Source organism: Centruroides vittatus, unplaced genomic scaffold, assembly GCF_030686945.1.
Source record: "Centruroides vittatus isolate TY-2023 unplaced genomic scaffold, ASM3068694v2 contig_1074, whole genome shotgun sequence".
Taxonomy (NCBI): domain Eukaryota; kingdom Metazoa; phylum Arthropoda; class Arachnida; order Scorpiones; family Buthidae; genus Centruroides; species Centruroides vittatus.
The window spans coordinates 2,094,483-2,111,401 of record NW_027120692.1 but is presented as its reverse complement, the minus strand read 5'-3'; the positions used below and the strand labels follow the sequence as shown (position 1 = coordinate 2,111,401).

General features: G+C 31.0%; 1 protein-coding gene across 2 annotated transcripts; it reads left to right on the top strand.

The window, feature by feature from the left end:
• The first annotated feature begins 976 nt into the window (after positions 1-976).
• LOC136973057 (translation machinery-associated protein 16) lies at positions 977-16,919 on the top strand. Of its 2 annotated transcripts, none has more exons than XM_067267754.1 (7): positions 977-1,047; positions 3,790-3,881; positions 9,023-9,060; positions 9,198-9,279; positions 9,508-9,638; positions 10,968-11,010; positions 16,745-16,919. In XM_067267754.1, exons 1-7 carry the CDS (start codon positions 1,045-1,047, stop codon positions 16,881-16,883), a joined length of 528 nt encoding a protein of 175 aa, XP_067123855.1. In that variant the 5' UTR covers positions 977-1,044; the 3' UTR covers positions 16,884-16,919. The 2 variants fall into 2 exon arrangements, with proteins under 2 accessions (XP_067123855.1, XP_067123847.1); XM_067267746.1 differs by having other exon boundaries at positions 9,490-9,638.

Genomic DNA, 16,919 nt, shown 5'->3' with positions numbered 1-16,919 from the left:
AGTGCGTGCATGCACGCTGGCAGCCTATAGTGCACTAAAAAATATAATTTTTCATACTGTAAATATAATAATCAACTGGCTCCTGCCGATCGTTACCTAACTCCTTTCGGGGAGACCTTTTTGAATGATGTGTAGTTAATCGGGACATGCCTCACCTAAGCTTTCTATGTTTGGTCTTGAGTTTCATGTATCAAACTCCGTTCTCGATATTAAGGAAGGACAGCCATACGGACGGACGACAGTGGGAATTTATAGGTCTTAAATTTTTTCAAATTGCAGTTCAATTTAAATAAACAAAGAGATCCGCACCAACGTCGTTAAGGACGCTGCCAGGCTCACAACGGGGGAGGTGAGAGAAACGAGGTCCAACATATCTACGATAGTACATCCGTAAAAAATTTTCTGGTGAATCGTCCGGATTTCATCTCAAGTCTCTTCCGAAGCTGGCCAATATGGTCTATGTGTATTTTTAAAACTCTTTCCGCCCTGTGGGCATTAAGAGAGCCTCTTTTAGTAAGCCCATTATAGGTGCGGCCAGGCCCACAGCAGGGCCCGACACAAATTCCTAGGAATTTTTCGACTCTTCCGGATCCGATCCCGGGTCTCTCGGTGCGGAACGCTACCATCTTGACAGCTCGGCCATCCGGCTGCTTTGTCTAGGTACTAAAGGCGTATAACAAGCGCCTAGGACATCTGGCCAAAATGGTTTGACTTTGATTTTATAATTTATACTTTCATAATACGGTATAATAATTTATAGAGATATTTTTACAATGATCATAACTTTAAAAAAATGATCTTAGTTTTTCAATTTTTTTTTTTTTTTTTAGATTGAAACACTTCTCATATGAAATAAAATACTTCAGTTAGAAATATTGTAAACTTAACGAATATTTTAAATATTAATGACTTAAATAGTTTAAGATAAACAATTTAAAAAATTACAAATTAAAAATATTGTTAAGAAATTGACACTAGAGGACGTGTTTTCATGTGTGATGTCTGACGGTAACCACGTGTTCGTATTTTGATTGCGTTTAGAAAATGGTAAATTATTGTTTTTGTTTGTTATGATTAATTTAAGTTACAATTTACTTTATTTATAGTATTTGTAATTATATCATATTTTGGATCACAATTTCATAATAAACAGAAAAAACAAGAAGAATATATGAATGTTTACGGCAAGACTATCAGAAAGAGAATAAACAAATACCATATTTTGGTATCTAGAATCTACAAATATATAACTACAGGACCATAAGGTTCAAAATTGTCTAGTATTTCGGTTAGATTTACCTTAGGTAGCCAAAATGGCGGCTCGTCTCTAATTCCAGCAAACAGAAGAAGGGAAAGAGTGGGGACGCACGTTCTAACCTAACCTATTTAATAAATTACCATAATTATTTCCAACCAAATTAGAATAGGTTAGGTTGGGTTAGGTTAGAACGTGCGTCCCCACTGTTTTCCTTATTCTGTTTGCTGGAATTAGAGACGAGCTGCCATTTTGGCTACCTAAGGTAAATCTAACCCACTCTTGTATCTTTAGATGTTGGATTAACGAACTTCTATTGCATTATAATTTTTAAATAGTAAACTTCATTACAACTTATGGTACTTTACCAGTTCTTGATTTTCATCGTTTAATGATGACAAAAATAAAGTTTAAAAATATAGGTTGAACATAGTTAGAGGGAACAATTAGAAAAGATTCTTAAATCAACATTTAAATAACTAACAACTAAACAAATTCTTCTTTGGAAGAATAACTTGTAATACTCTCCCAGTTTTAATCAAATGCAGATTTTTTCTGATCAGATTATTCAGATGAAAAATCTGAAGAATTGTTAGTTTCTCTTATGTGGAAGAGAATGTAAAATATTATTTTTATAATTAAAAGAAAATTAGTGATTTTAACAAAATATAATTATTTTCTAAGAAAAGATGTGAATTAATTTCCCAGAGATTGTCAGAAAATCTTTTCAAAAGTTCTTAAAATTCCAAATTCCCTAAGTTTACAGTCAAAATTTAAAAATGAATAATTCTACGCTTTCTTGAAGTGAAAACTTGACGTCATCAACATCTAGATATTTTCAAGCCCTTCTGACATATCTTCAATGCATAAAGTTTAAAAAATAAAAACTAGAAACGTTAACTATTAAATGTTTTTTACCATATTCTAAACTAGGAATTTAATATTATTTACAACCAAAACTGCTTAACTAGTTATTTGAAGAATTGTATAACTATTAGCTTTACTTTCTCTGTAATATTACCTTTGAATCTCTAAAGTTAGTACACTCTATGATTGACAAAATTGTTTTTGACAATGTAATTTTCTAATAGCAGCATATATTCTGTTATTTGATGGAATACTCATTGCTATTGCTCACTGCTAACTACCATCAATAGTTACTTTTAATTTGTCAACAAGCATCTAGTTGACTAGATGCTTGCTGACAAATTAAGAGTAACTATTGATGGTTGTTTTAAATTCATTACCTGTTTGAAACCTGACAACATTCAAAACAAAATGAAATTCTTTGAGAGCATAGAAAAATGCACAAAACATTTATAAAATCTTTATCATACTGTATTAACAATAAAACCAACTTTCTGCTATTCAATGAAATTTTTCTACCTGTTCCATTGTATAAACAATAACTAGAAATAGAATTTACTATTTCTTCTTTGAAACTGTGTTTTGTTGATTGTTGGACTATGAACCCAAAGTTGAGTTTAAATTAAACACTTGGCTTTATTTCCATCTTTATTTAGTTTCAACTAAATAAAGATGGAAATAAAGCCAAGTGTTTAATTTAAACTCAACTTTGGGTTCATAGTCCTAGAAATAGAATTACAGTAGAGCATCGATTATCCGACCCCCGATTAACCGACTTATCGGTTAACTGACCGCGTTCTAGTTGGCAAATTCAAATGTCCGCTAGTGATGTGGCGCTACATTATTGGGTTATGTCTTGGCTACTTTAGTATTATTTTTGTTAAATTTTTGCATGTTTTAGCTGGCAGCACTGGCTCGACTATGAAAGGGAGGCTACTATTTAAACCAGGCCTAATACACTGTACTAATAATGTATTTTTTCACATTTTTTGGTTATCCGACCAACCCCAGTCCCCAAATAAATCGGATAATTGATCCTCTACTGTAGTTCCAAACATTCAGATGCAGTTGTGAAATTGAACTATAATTTTTGAATCATCAATAAACATGACTGAATACTGAGATTATTAATATTTACATATAAATTTGTTAATCACCAAATTTTATGTTATATAATTTAAGTTATTAATTAAAATATTTCAATAGTTAAACCAGTTATTTTGCAAAAACTAATCAACTAACTGGATTATTAGAAAATTCCAAATATTTGATATTCTTAATTTCAAACAATCTACCAGAAACCTAAATTGGTTTGGCAGAGAACTTCTTAATATATAATCTTATATTTCTAATAATTATAACATGGTATGTTGTGTTTTCTGTACTTTGATTAAAACTGTTTCTGCTATAAATAATGCATTACTTATATTAAATGGTTTTTAACTATTACAGTATTTATATTTTTAAATAACAGTTAAATGTTGTTATAAATCATTATTTTTTAAAATTTAATCTTATTCTATAAAATGAATTTAACAAAACTATTATATCTATAAATGTATTTAGTTGAAATATATTTATGTGTAGTGTTTAGAAAATAAAATTGAATATTTTGTTGATATTTATCATAAAAAACAGCAGTTTAAATTCAGTGATGTTTATTTCAGCCCAAAGTAGCAAAACAAAAACTTATTCATCCAAATAGTAGAAAAGCTCAACAGTTGTCAAAGAAACAGCATCATAACATACGTGTTGAGAGGTAAATTTCTCATAAATCTTTTTTTTCTAAAATTATGTTTTATGTTAAATGAATGGTTACAGGTACTGCAATGATGTCTACTATCAGCAAATCACGGTATCTTGCACTGTTGATTGTATGCCCTTTTTCCAGGTAGTCTTCCAGTGTAGGCCCTTGTGAGTCCTAAAAAACAGTTAGCATTACCTTTCCTGTGGAAGGTTGAGTCTTCAATTTCTTCGTTGGTGGTCTTGGGTGTTTCTACTCTATACTTTGCATTTTGGATTCTGGTTCATAGTTATAAATCCAAGTTTTATCTCCTGTGACTGTTCTACTCAAAAATGTTTGCCTTCATTGTTGTAGTGGTCAAGTAAGTGCCTGTAGATTTCAACAAGTTTGCACTTATGCTCTGCACCCATCTTGCACAGACTTTATGGAAACCAATCTGATTGTGGATGATTTGATAGGTAGAACCAGGGCCAGATTATCGAATAGGCAAAGTAGGCAAATGTCTAGGGCCCGTAATTCAGAGGGGCCCGGCCTCAGTGCAGAAGATTTCTCTGTTTCAAAATGAGTTAAAGAGAAAATTACTTAAGAAATTACGACAGAAAAAGCTGTATTTAACAATTCCCACTAAGCTCTGCTTGAGTACCTGTTATCTAAAAAAAAAAAAAGAAAAAGGTCAACGGCCATCCGTGCGTCAGAAGTAATCTGCTGCGCCACGAGATCTCTCGCACCATCTAGGAATATTCCTAGGGCTGCCTCTTGTGGTAGTGATGATTTATGATTTGATTTATGATTTATTTTCTAAACTTAAACTTATACGTCGCAACATCGCATATTCGATGTAGCGTTCAAGTTGCTCGAGTGCGAAGATATTACAATTCAATGTGTTTTATAAAAGAGTTAAAAAGGGTGACACTACGGTGTGACTTGGGGTGACACCACGATATCCGCACCGGGTGTCACTCATGCTAGCTACGCTAATGTCACATTATATAAGATTTGTTTAGAAGCAACTTATTTAAATGGGGCCCCAATTTAAATTTTGTCTAGGGTCCACTAGAGGCTTAATCCGGCGCTGGGCAGAACCTTGACTAATCTGCAGAGAACATTGTCAATGGTAACTTGCTAGTTTGCCAGTACCATTTCTTGAACCTTCTTATCATTGGTGGAAATTGACAGGTGTCTTGCTCCCCTCTTCATGCATTACACTTGTCCTGTCACTTTTAAACTTCTTGATTCACTCATTTACACTTCTGTGATATAACATTGTTCCCATATTGTGTTGTAAACCTCCAATGAATTTCAACCCTTGATACACTGTCCAATTTCTCTGGTCTTTCCGACCAGAGAAATTTGATCATGCTCTTTGTTCTTCCTTAGTGCATACTGCTAGTGGAATGGCCATGTTTACACTGAAACAAACACAAGGAAAAGACTCTATGAAGGTCAAACTTCAATAATGTGACCACGGTAATATCAACTCTAAAGCTTAGTTTACACTGAGTGCGATTAGCTGGCAAAAGCAAAAAACAGAGCAAATAACACATTAGACATGATATTGTTTCCAGCAAATTTTACCTTTTTCAAAGTTTGGAACAGTCAAGCTTTTTCACTAGCGAAAAAATTTCGCCACCAGTCATATTCCCACTAGTTGTCACGTGGTTCTTGTTGTTTTCAAGATGGCTACAGAAACTTTCTCACACAATAGAGTAAATGTTGTAATTATGGATTTTTAATATTCCTCTCATCCAGCATCATTTTCTTTTTGACATATCTTTCTTTCTCACTAAACAAACGTGGTTAATGACGGAATATCAGAAGCAGCCATTTTGTTTTTTGAGATGACATTTTCTCTATAGTTATATTACAACAGCTGATGAGGGACTTAAGGTCTGAAATGCATTATTTTTGGAAAAATAAAGTGATTTTCTAAGGTTGGTCTTGTGTCCAATAACAGTGTGATAAGTGTAGCAATAAAGAAGGCCAACATAGTGCTCACAAATATATATGAAGACTAGACAAAAAGTGTATCACAGGATGGAATGTATTTCTGATAGGCAATGTACAACTCCTATCAGGACAAGGTTTAATCTCCCTGGTATATAATAACATACATTATCCAATACATTAGGAATACCAAACTATCTGCTGGATTTTTATTGGCTGTGTTAAAGCTAATTAATAATCCATGACTAACTGGTATGATTATATCTAAATTAATTAATAGCTCTGGATGTGCAGATTGATGGAGGTCCAGGTAGTGTCCATGCAACTGTATTGTTAACAGGAGTTGCATATTCAAGTTATGCTCTTGGCCAATTCCTTCCTTAGTTTTCAAAATTAAAATTAAAAATAAAAATTAATTTATTTAGAATTATTAAATTTACCATGAGATTGTAATGTAATTCTCTATCTCTAGCCAAATTGCTCTGTTTTGGAATATTTATTAGCTCAATAAAAATCCAGCAGATCTAGTATTATATCTAATTTCATATGTATCAGTACTTTGAAATACTATTTGTCTAGAAAAACTAGTAAAAGTGTTAGCAATCAGTACTTCATGTTTTATAGGCATGTATACTTTCAGTAGTTGACTTAACTGGTAATTCTGTGGGTGATTGATTCTTCAATGTTTTTGAGCATCTACTTATAGAGATCTTGAGTTTTTATTTGATTATCAGAGGTGAGCTGGAGACTTGAACACGTAGCCAATCTTTTTACTGTGCAACACATCCCATTGCTTGGTCCTTTGCCTTGTGATGTGGCAAAAATGTACCAGGTTAGGTTCACAACTCATGATGGACAGTTGAGAGGGGAATGGAGGGAAGGGGACACATTGTCATTACATACCTTCCCATGCAATATCAGACACAGCATTCTTCTGCTCAGGGTCTATAAACTGATATTAAGCATGCCATATGCTTCATTAACTATGCATACAAAAATTAACTATCAACTATTGTTCTCTGTCCCTTAACTTCAAATGCAACAAACTTCATCTCTGCATTGCACCTATGTTCCAAGATAAATTCAAGTAAATTTTTCATTAAGTTTAAAATCTAGAAACATAAAACTGTTGAAAATGAAAATTTTATAAAAATGCTTTGGCAGGGCTTCATATAGGTGCAAAATTGAACCTATTCTGAAAATCATCAAAATCTGGTATCATGAAGGTCAACTCCTACCTAAATTCTAACTACAGTAGAGCATCAATTAAGCCAATACATCGCCACCTGCTGTAAATAATCAGGCTAAGTTTTCGATATAAATGATTAAAGATTATAAATAAATTTGGCACTTGAGGTAGGTCTTAGGTGCCATCTCTTATTAAAATTAATTATTATAATTATTAATTTTAATAAGAGATGGCACCTAACACCTACCTCAAGTGCCAAATTTATTTATAATCTTTAATTGTTTATATCCAAAAGTTAGACCGATTATTTACGGCAGGTGGCGATGTATTGGCTTAATGTTATTGGGTTTTGTACGATGTTTATTTGAGCATCAATTATCCGAACACCAATCAACCGAAAGCGTTCCAGTCAGACTGTGTCAGGACTTGTGTAGTTCTGAATCAAACGTTTTGATACTAGATTAACTTCTAAAGTATAATTTTTTTGTTTTTGTATTTCTCAATATTTTGTTTGTACAAAATGAAGAAATAATTTTTAACGATACATAGCCACAATCATTATTATAAAAATTTTTGTTAGGCTTAACATCGACGAAAATTGAACGTGAAACAACACGCAACGGAGAAAAATTTCAACATGGGGATATATTAATATACTATTATTGGGATATACTAATATACTATATTAATAATGTATTTTTTCGTACATAATCGGTTATCTGAAAAATCGATATTTTCTGAACATCCCCAGTCCCCAATTGATTCAGATAATTGATGCTCTACTGTACTTCACATACTACATTACAGTAAAATCTCGTTTTTAATAGATCACAGAACAATGAATTTTTTTCTAGGACCCACCAAATGAATGTAATTTTATCTCTTTTTAGTGTATCTGTAACTCGGAATAACAGATTTTTTCTAGCTCCATCTTCAATAAACATTGTTTTTTCAACCTTCAATTAATAATTGGATGTTTCTGAATACTGAATTCAAAAAATACATTGCACACTGTGAAAAATAAGCGCATAATCATCACGGTTCTCACTGCTAACATTGCAACCATGCATTAGTGCCTTCCTGTAGTGTGTTGATTAGTGGAGGGAAACTACGTCTTGCTTAACACTTCCAGATACTAATGTGTATGCAACAAAGGTGTGACACACCTTTGTTGCAAACACATGTTCAAGAATATCACACTTTGAAATCGTGTTTGCATAACAGTAACATTTTGTGCTGACAATTTCACCAAAAGAAGCACAGAAACATCATTTTATCAAAGCAAACCAAGATAGATGAGTATTTTAACATTGCAAAGTGTTAATGATCATATGTACTGTACTTTGTAACTTTTTGGCTTATAATGTATACAGTTTCTGTCAGCTTTGTTACAGCATAATATACAATCTTTTAATATATGTGTTTATATAAAATAAAGGACAGAAATCTCAAGAGAATGAATAATTTTGAGTACAGTTGTTTTTTACATAGGGGGTTTAGAAATCAAAAAATTTTTCAAATAACAAGTATTTTCCTGAGTGTAAGAAATTCGTTGTTCATGATATAATGGATTTTCGGAACAATGGATGATTTTCAGTGTCCCAAGTGATTTCTTCAAACAAGATTCTACTGTAATTCCTTTACAAAATATATGCAAATCATACAATGAATAAGAAACTGAATGATGATAATATTATTACATCTGAATATGTTTCATTGGTTTTATCACAAGTTCAAAATATGCGTCAATCTGTTTATTATGCAGATTTTTGAAAACATCAAAAATAATAAACAAAACAATGAAACAATCAGATAAATTTAACTTGTATGTATTTATTTTGATATTACTGAAAATCCTACTAATTTAGTTAATATATATCAATATATTTCATGTCACATTTTTATGTTTGCATTATAACATACAAATGTGAATAAATTTTGATCAAATTTTAAAAAATCATCTATTATAATTTGTCCATGAAATATGTTTTAATAACTTACATAATAATTATTTCATTTCCAGGAAGAAAGATGAATTGAATGTTAAGCAACAAATTTTATGTAAGTTCTGAAAAGACATTTATTTTATTATTTTTAATAAATTCTTTTATCTTATTAAAGAAATTTATAATTATTATTTTATTATGCATTATTTAAAATGTGTTTAAATTTAATAATATTGTATTTTCATATTTCAGTGCAAAAACTGCTATGGTTTAAAAATAATTTGAATGAAGATGAAGTTGTTTGTGCCAAATATGTTTTAGATCTGATAGAAAGGTAAGCTATTACCATCACTTCTTTTATATTGATATATATGTAAACAATTAAAATGGATTTATTAATAATTTCAGTTTATGTTTTTTTATAGTAAAAAGTATTGAAGATTTTTTTAAAACTAGTTATTAATTAAAATAAAAGTGTTTAATTTATAATAAACATTAACACATTTATATTTAAGATTTTAACAAAATTATCTACTTTTTAAAGGTATTTAAATCGATTTAGTGATGAATTAGAACAGATTGATATTATTAATAATATCAAAGGTAGGACAGGAATACAGCATGCAGCCAGAAAAGATAGCATAAAGTTTACAACAGATCAAGAAAAAAATGATTTTCAATCATGTGGATTAGGTAATATCCTTTTAGTTAATAACATTATATGTAAAAAAATAAAATTGCTATTGTTTAAAGAAAGAAAAATCTAAATAGATTTTTTTTTAATTTACTTTGTACTTCTATAAAATACAATAGAATTTGTTATTGTATTCACTGTGAGATTACAAATATAAACATCCAAACCTGATAGTTATATATTAAAGCCAAACGATTGCCAAATTATATGAGGCTATATTACTATTACTATTGTTAAGTAAATGCTAAAGTAGAATCAATAGTCAGCTGAGTGCCATAGTGGAAGTTATAGGCCATAGATGCTGAGTTGTGTCCAGCCAGCACTGTAAGTAATCGTATATGGTATATCTAAATTAATAAGTTATGGAAGCAAGAATTTGAGGAAGGTCTGGGTAGCATAACTGGCAATATCACCACACAGTTTGTGGGAGTTGCAGGTTTGAGTCCTGCTTTGGACCAATTCTTTTCTTTCAGAACCTTCTAAATTATTAATTTAATTACAATTATTAAATTTAGTAAGAGATGGCACTTCTCACTTGCCTCTAGTGCCAAATTACTTATTATTTAATTAATAATAATAATAGTAATATAGATTGATATGATCACTGTTAGATTAGCTTATACTTACAATGATAATTAATTGATAAACATTAAATGAGGTAAATAAATAACACTATAATTAACGAAAATTTATTTTCATTGACTCTGACATTAAGAAAACAGGTTAAAACAATGATTTATTAATTAATATTAATTCAGCCATCTCTATCTGCTGATTTTTTTGCATTAGTATATTAATAAAATGCAAAAAAGCCTACCCTATTTACATGAAGACAATAACTACTATAACTAAAACAAATATGTTAAAATGGATTTGTAAAACAAGTTTTACAAATCCATTTTAACATATTTGTTTTGGGACTTGCTTATACTGTACTTAAAACAATATCCATAATTACAATAAGCAAATTCTATTGTATCAATAGAAACAAATTAATAAAGTTATTTCTTTATATTTAATAGATTTTAGATAATAAATAATTTGTTTGTTTATATTGTTACAAAATATATTTTATTTTATTTTATATAATAGTGTATTTAATGTAAATTTAATATAATTTATATTTAGTTTATATTTTACTAGTTCAATTTCATAATTAGTAATGAATGATGAGACAATTACTAAAATTGTTAAATTCCAATTAGTACATTTATGTTTATAAAATCATTTACATGAATGCTAATAATCTTGTTGAGAAAAATCTGATAAATACTATACAGTTATTGGTAAATAAAATCAGTTTAATTTTGACAATTTTATTTTTATAGAAATTCCAGATCTTTTGGATGAAAAATGTCTTTTATACTTTAGGTAAGTGCTATATACAGTATATATATTTTTAAATATTTATAGAAGATAAATTTTAGTAAATATTAAAAGAATATATTTTTTAATGAGTATGGAAGTTTTTGAGAAACATTTAACATAAAGTAAAAATTTAATACTTGGCCAATGGTATTTAATTTTTTTTAAATACATAAAATTATTGCAAATATACACAGAAAAACCTTGCTTTCATTTTCTTTTTTGTTGTTCACAAGTGACAGTCCAAATATTTTTACTTTATGTATTATATTGTGATATTGGCAAGATTAACCAGAGGAAGCTGTTTCCATTTGCATTGTATTGCGGAGGCAGAGGCTCAAAGATCGTCTCCATGTTGTTATTTTGGATTGTCACTAGTGAATAACGGAAAAGAAAATGAAAGCAAGAATTTTTTCTGTGTATATTCATGATGTATTTTTATATATTTTTTAAAAACATTTAATTTTTAACATTTGATTTTAAAACATGTAGGCAAAAATTTGCAATAAAAACAAGGAATAAGTCAGCATATTCTTAACTTACAGTCATATGTAATAGTGGTGATTTTCACACCTACTAGTTTCTCATAGGCATCTTTTATCAAATTGACATACAGTAATACTTTGGCATTTGTTGACTTCGGTTATCGTCGGTTTTGATTTACATCAATTTTTTTTTACGAAAAATTTGTCTCAGATTTTGTTGGCATGCTCAAGTGACCTCACTGCTAATTTTGCGAAAATGCAAAAACAAAAGGCAACCCACACGTTTTCCGGCGCAGTGAGGCATTATTTCTCATTCTGTGAACATTATCCTGTGACGGCCTACCATTGGCCAATGGTTTCATTCTCTGAACACTGAGAGTTCAGTCGTGGGTTCGCGCTTTGCCAGGGCAAGCTGGCCACGTAAATTTTCCTGGTTTTCTCCACGCCTGTAATGCCTGAATAGGGGCCAGTTACCCTTAAACGGATTTCCCGGAAGGCATTATTCCCCGTGATACAACCATCATAAACGTATACAACTACTATTACATGACATAGTAAAGTGTGACGTAACACTTTACTATGTCACACTTTACTATGGGGCGATATAGGCTAGAAGCTCATGTCCAACTAGCTTTTACAAGACAAGACTAACCCGCATGTCTAGCCAAACAATTCCATTGCTTTCATCTTAATGCTAATTATCTTATCTTTATTCTTAATGCTTTTATCTTTATGCTAATTAGTCTTTTATGTTAATTTCTTATTGCTTTTAGTATTTAACACTATATTAATTCTCTATAAAATGTGTTCTTTTTGTATGTATTTTGGAGTGTCTAGAATGAATTAATTGGATTTACATTGATTCAAATGGAAATAATTGCCTTGGAAATAGTTTTCGTCTGTTTCAGGTTTTTCCGATTGTTTTCAGGCGGATTATCGACGAAAACCAAGATATCACTGTGCTTAGCTATGCTTCCTTGATATTTTCATGCTACATGCTATCCATCTTACTATGTAAAAAGTTTGATCTAAAAGAAAGTTTTCCATTTACTGCTGCAAGAAATAATTTCCTTATACATGCAATCACATACAAGTTTTCTTTATTGTCACATGATCTCATGCACAATATGTCAATTGACATCATTTTTGGTGAACTGACATCATCAAAAATGACATAGTGTAGGGTTTACACAATTGGTCCATGTAACTACAGCCTTGAATGCTTATCTTTACGAAGTAGCCTGAGATGCTATGACCTCCAACAATTTAAATGTTTTCATGGCTTTATTTTGTGCCTGAAAATACAAAAATCATCTACACGTGAAAAACACTTCAATCTGCTTGTTTCCAGCTGAACTCATTTCACATTAGCTTACACTATCACAGAATTTGAGGGGCTCCCTCTCGAAGCCCAGTCAAGGACACTATTCTGTAAACAAAACACTATCTCATAAACTAAACAACATATGATATTAAAATTTTGCATATGCAGAGAAGACATATTAGAGGATTTTTCAAAATCATCAGATTTGAAGAAAAGTAATTATGTATGATAAATCAGAAAATCACCACCTTATATATGCAATTGTGTGAAAAAATAATTGCATGTGATTGCAGGTAACAATGCCTCGGACACTTTTGTAAATTGCCGAATTGATCATCTACTGTTAGTGATGTCATAAAATCGTGTTTATTCTTTCTGCTGTAAGGAAGTATTGATAAGATATGGAGCTATAATGTGTCTTATAGCACCAGCTTTACTTAAGATGCATATTCTCATTTTTTGATAATCTGACATTGGTCAAAATGTCTACACATTCTGATGTTCTAACTTGGAATATAACTTGAGATTTTTCCCAAACATATTGTTTTGTTAAAGATATGTGAACTTATAGGATGTAAATGAATATTTTTCTATTTTAAACTTTAGCCAGAAACATTGTAGCAGCAGATAAGTATGTTCCATAAAGTTTGGGTATTAAAAACCAAAAACTGTTTTATTGGGAAAATGTTAAGTGATGATGTTTGTATCTCTCAATACATATTGATGAAATTGCTGTTGTTGATAGAATCAATAAGATCTTCCCATTTTTCCAAATTAAAATCAGTGACTGCCTTAAACATATTAAATTCCTGTTTTCAATTCATTAAGTTATTTTCCTAAATTATTCTATATTTAATTTTAATATACTGAGTGTTTATAAATAAAGTTGTCCTATTCAGAGGACTAGCTCCAACCAATAAGCCAATTGACACCATAATTTGTTTACATACTATTTGAAGAATGTGGAAAAGGATTTTGTAAAGAAAAATTTTAGTTTCAAAATTGTCTTCTACTGAATAAATGGCACTGAAAAACAAAACAAACAAATGAAAAAACATCTATTTGTTTGTATGGGAACATACCAGTATATGTTGTATAGATTTCTTAGCAATTCAAGGAATATTATTCAATGTGTTCTCCATCTTTAGGTATGAAATTTAAAAACTAGCTTCCTATCAGGTCAAACTTATAAGAATCCAGTTGACTCAAATCATGTTATCGTGTTCCTGACAGCTTGTAGAGACATCAGTTTGCAGCGTAAGTTTTTACAATAGCAATACTTGCAAACAGCAGTTGTAGCATTAACTTTATTATGTAAAAGAGCTTTGCAATTAATGCACACTCCAGCAAAGTGATTGTCATTGTAGTTGTAATTAATAAGAATGACATGCACCAATTGCCAGCAGTTTTATACCCAGTCTTGGCTGTATTCCATGTGTACATATCACATTTCTTTGCTTGCAGCACCATTTACCCTGTAGTGGATAGTTTTGGAACTAAGGTTTTTCTTCACAAAATCCTTTTTCACATCCTTTGAATAGCATATAGACAAATTTTGGTGTCAATCAGCTTATTGGTTGGATCTAATGAGTCCTCTGACTTTAATTATGATTACCATGTATATAATATAACTCTAATGAAGGGAAGTGGTGATATATTCAATGGGTACCATGAGACATTTTTTTCCACTTAAACCAACTATTACAATCAGACCACTTAAAAACTGAATTAAACCTTTATTGACTTTTTATTGGGTTGTTCGGAAAGTTCGTAGCGATTTTTGATAGCCGACAGTTGAGACACCGATTGACACAAAAATGATTAGAATTGTACAAACCAGTGAATATTACGATAAATGACCTTGAGACGCGTCCGTTACAAAAAACCGTTAAGATTATTCAAATAGCGTTTAATTTGTCTCATTGCAAAAATGGATGCGAACAATGTGCATTATCGACACTTGTTTCTTTTCTTTTTTCGTAAAGGCAAAAATGCTGTACAAACAGCAAAAAAGATATGCGATGTTTATGGTGGGAGTGCTGTATCAGAATCAACTGTTTGAAAGTGGTTTGCAAAATTTAAAATGGGTAATTTCAGCTTTGAAGATGCTCCTCACTCAGGAAGACCTCCTGTTATTGAAGAGGACCAGATCAAAGCATTATTGGATGAAAACCCTCATTACACAACTCGAGAGATTGCAGACATAGTGAAGTCATCAAACAGTACTGTATTTCAACATCTAAAGAAGCTCGGATAAGTGAATCGTTATGACATTTGGATACCTCACGACTTAACGGAAAAAAAGTTACTGGATTGCATCTCCATTTGTGATTCTCTTGAAAGACGAGATGAAAATGACCCTTTTCTGAAGCGTTTAGTGACAGGTGATGAAAAGTGGATCATTTATAACATCAGCCGAAAATGATCATGGGGTAAGAAAAATGAATCACCATTAAAAACTCCAAAGGCCGGTCTTCATCCAAAGAAGGTCATGCTCACTGTCTGGTGGGATTGGAAAGGAATCCTGTACTATGAGCAGCTTCCACAGAATCAAACAATTGATTCTGATAAATATTGTTCCCAATTGGATAAGCTGAACATGGCAATTAAAGAAAAATGTCCGGAACTGGCCAATAGAAAAGGCATTGTGTTTCACCAAGATAATGCCAGACCTCACACGTCTTTACGAACATGCCAAAAATTATTAGAACTAGGCTGGGATGTTTTACCCCACCCCCCTTACTCACCCGACCTTGCCCCGTCGGACTACCATTTGTTCCATTCTCTACAAAACTCCCTTCATGATAAAAACTTTGATACTTTGCAAGCTTGCAAAAACCACGTGGATCAGTTTTTCGAGGGAAAAACAGGAAAGTTCTACGAAGAGGGTATAATGAAGCTGCCCCATAGATGGCAACATGTCATTAAAAACAATGGCGCATACATAATGGAATAAAAGTATATTTTTAGTATTAAAACAATTTCTTTTATTTCTCTTAAAAATCGCTACGAACTTTCCGAACAACCCAATAGATGCATTTTGGACATTCATACACTATACTTTGAAATTCCTCTTCATCTATACTTCATCTACAGATTGGGTAGAAAGTAACTAAGCATTGAGAAATTACTATAATTTTTATATTTCTAATGCAAAGATAATGCAAATTATTTGACATGTATTGTATTAAATGGAAATATGATGCCTACCTTAAAATTCAATGCAGGCACTGGCACCATTCACCAACATTTTGCTCAGATTGTGATGTGAATGGATGGCCACTTTTCTGTACATCCACACCTGAACCTGTGTTAATTTTAGCTTCAAATAACAATTCTTGATTGTTTCCAGATAGATTGTGGCTTGACATTCCTTCACCTTATGCCACCATCTATGCACAGTAATTACTGATTTCCACACCTCATAGCATGCGGCAGTCTGCTCACTCCTGAACGACAGTTGGCCATTTTTTTTGCCACTGTGCATGAAGCCTTTCTCATTAATTTCCTACATCACTGATGTGAGAATTATTAAATTTCATTGATTGATGCATAAATTTTATTATGGTTACATTATTATTACAAAAATTTTAGGGATTTCTCAATCCCTAGTTACTTTCTACCCAGCCTGTATATATACAACATAACAAATGTATTTGATGTATTGTATGTAGGAATTCTTTTTTCTGTAAACCTTTTTAATGCTAAATGGTTCAGGTTTTTAAGTGGTCTGATTGTAAAAGTTGATTTAAATGAAAAAATTCTCATCTCTATAAACATATTAATACTTCAAGTATACATACTTGTGTTAGAGTAATAACAATCTTTTTATTAACTAAAATGTATATCTATTAATATAAATACACATATTCTTATTTTATTTTATAAATGTTGTCTATTATATTTATTGAAGTTATTATTATTTTCATAGATCATGGGATGGAAGTCCAAAATATTTAACAGCCATCAGGATGAAAAAATATTCTAAAGAAAAATTAGAAAAGCTGAATTCGATTCAACAAAGCAGTTCTAATTTACTTTTGGAAAGTAAAGATAGTGATGCTACATAATTCTTAAAATATATATTAAAAACCTAATATATGATA

Coding starts and splice junctions, on each gene's coding strand:
- LOC136973057 (XM_067267746.1), top strand. Junction 9,061..9,197: donor TGTTAAGCAACAAATTTTAT/GTAAGTTCTGAA, acceptor TTCATATTTCAG/TGCAAAAACTGCTATGGTTT. Junction 9,280..9,489: donor GTTTTAGATCTGATAGAAAG/GTAAGCTATTAC, acceptor TACTTTTTAAAG/GTATTTAAATCGATTTAGTG.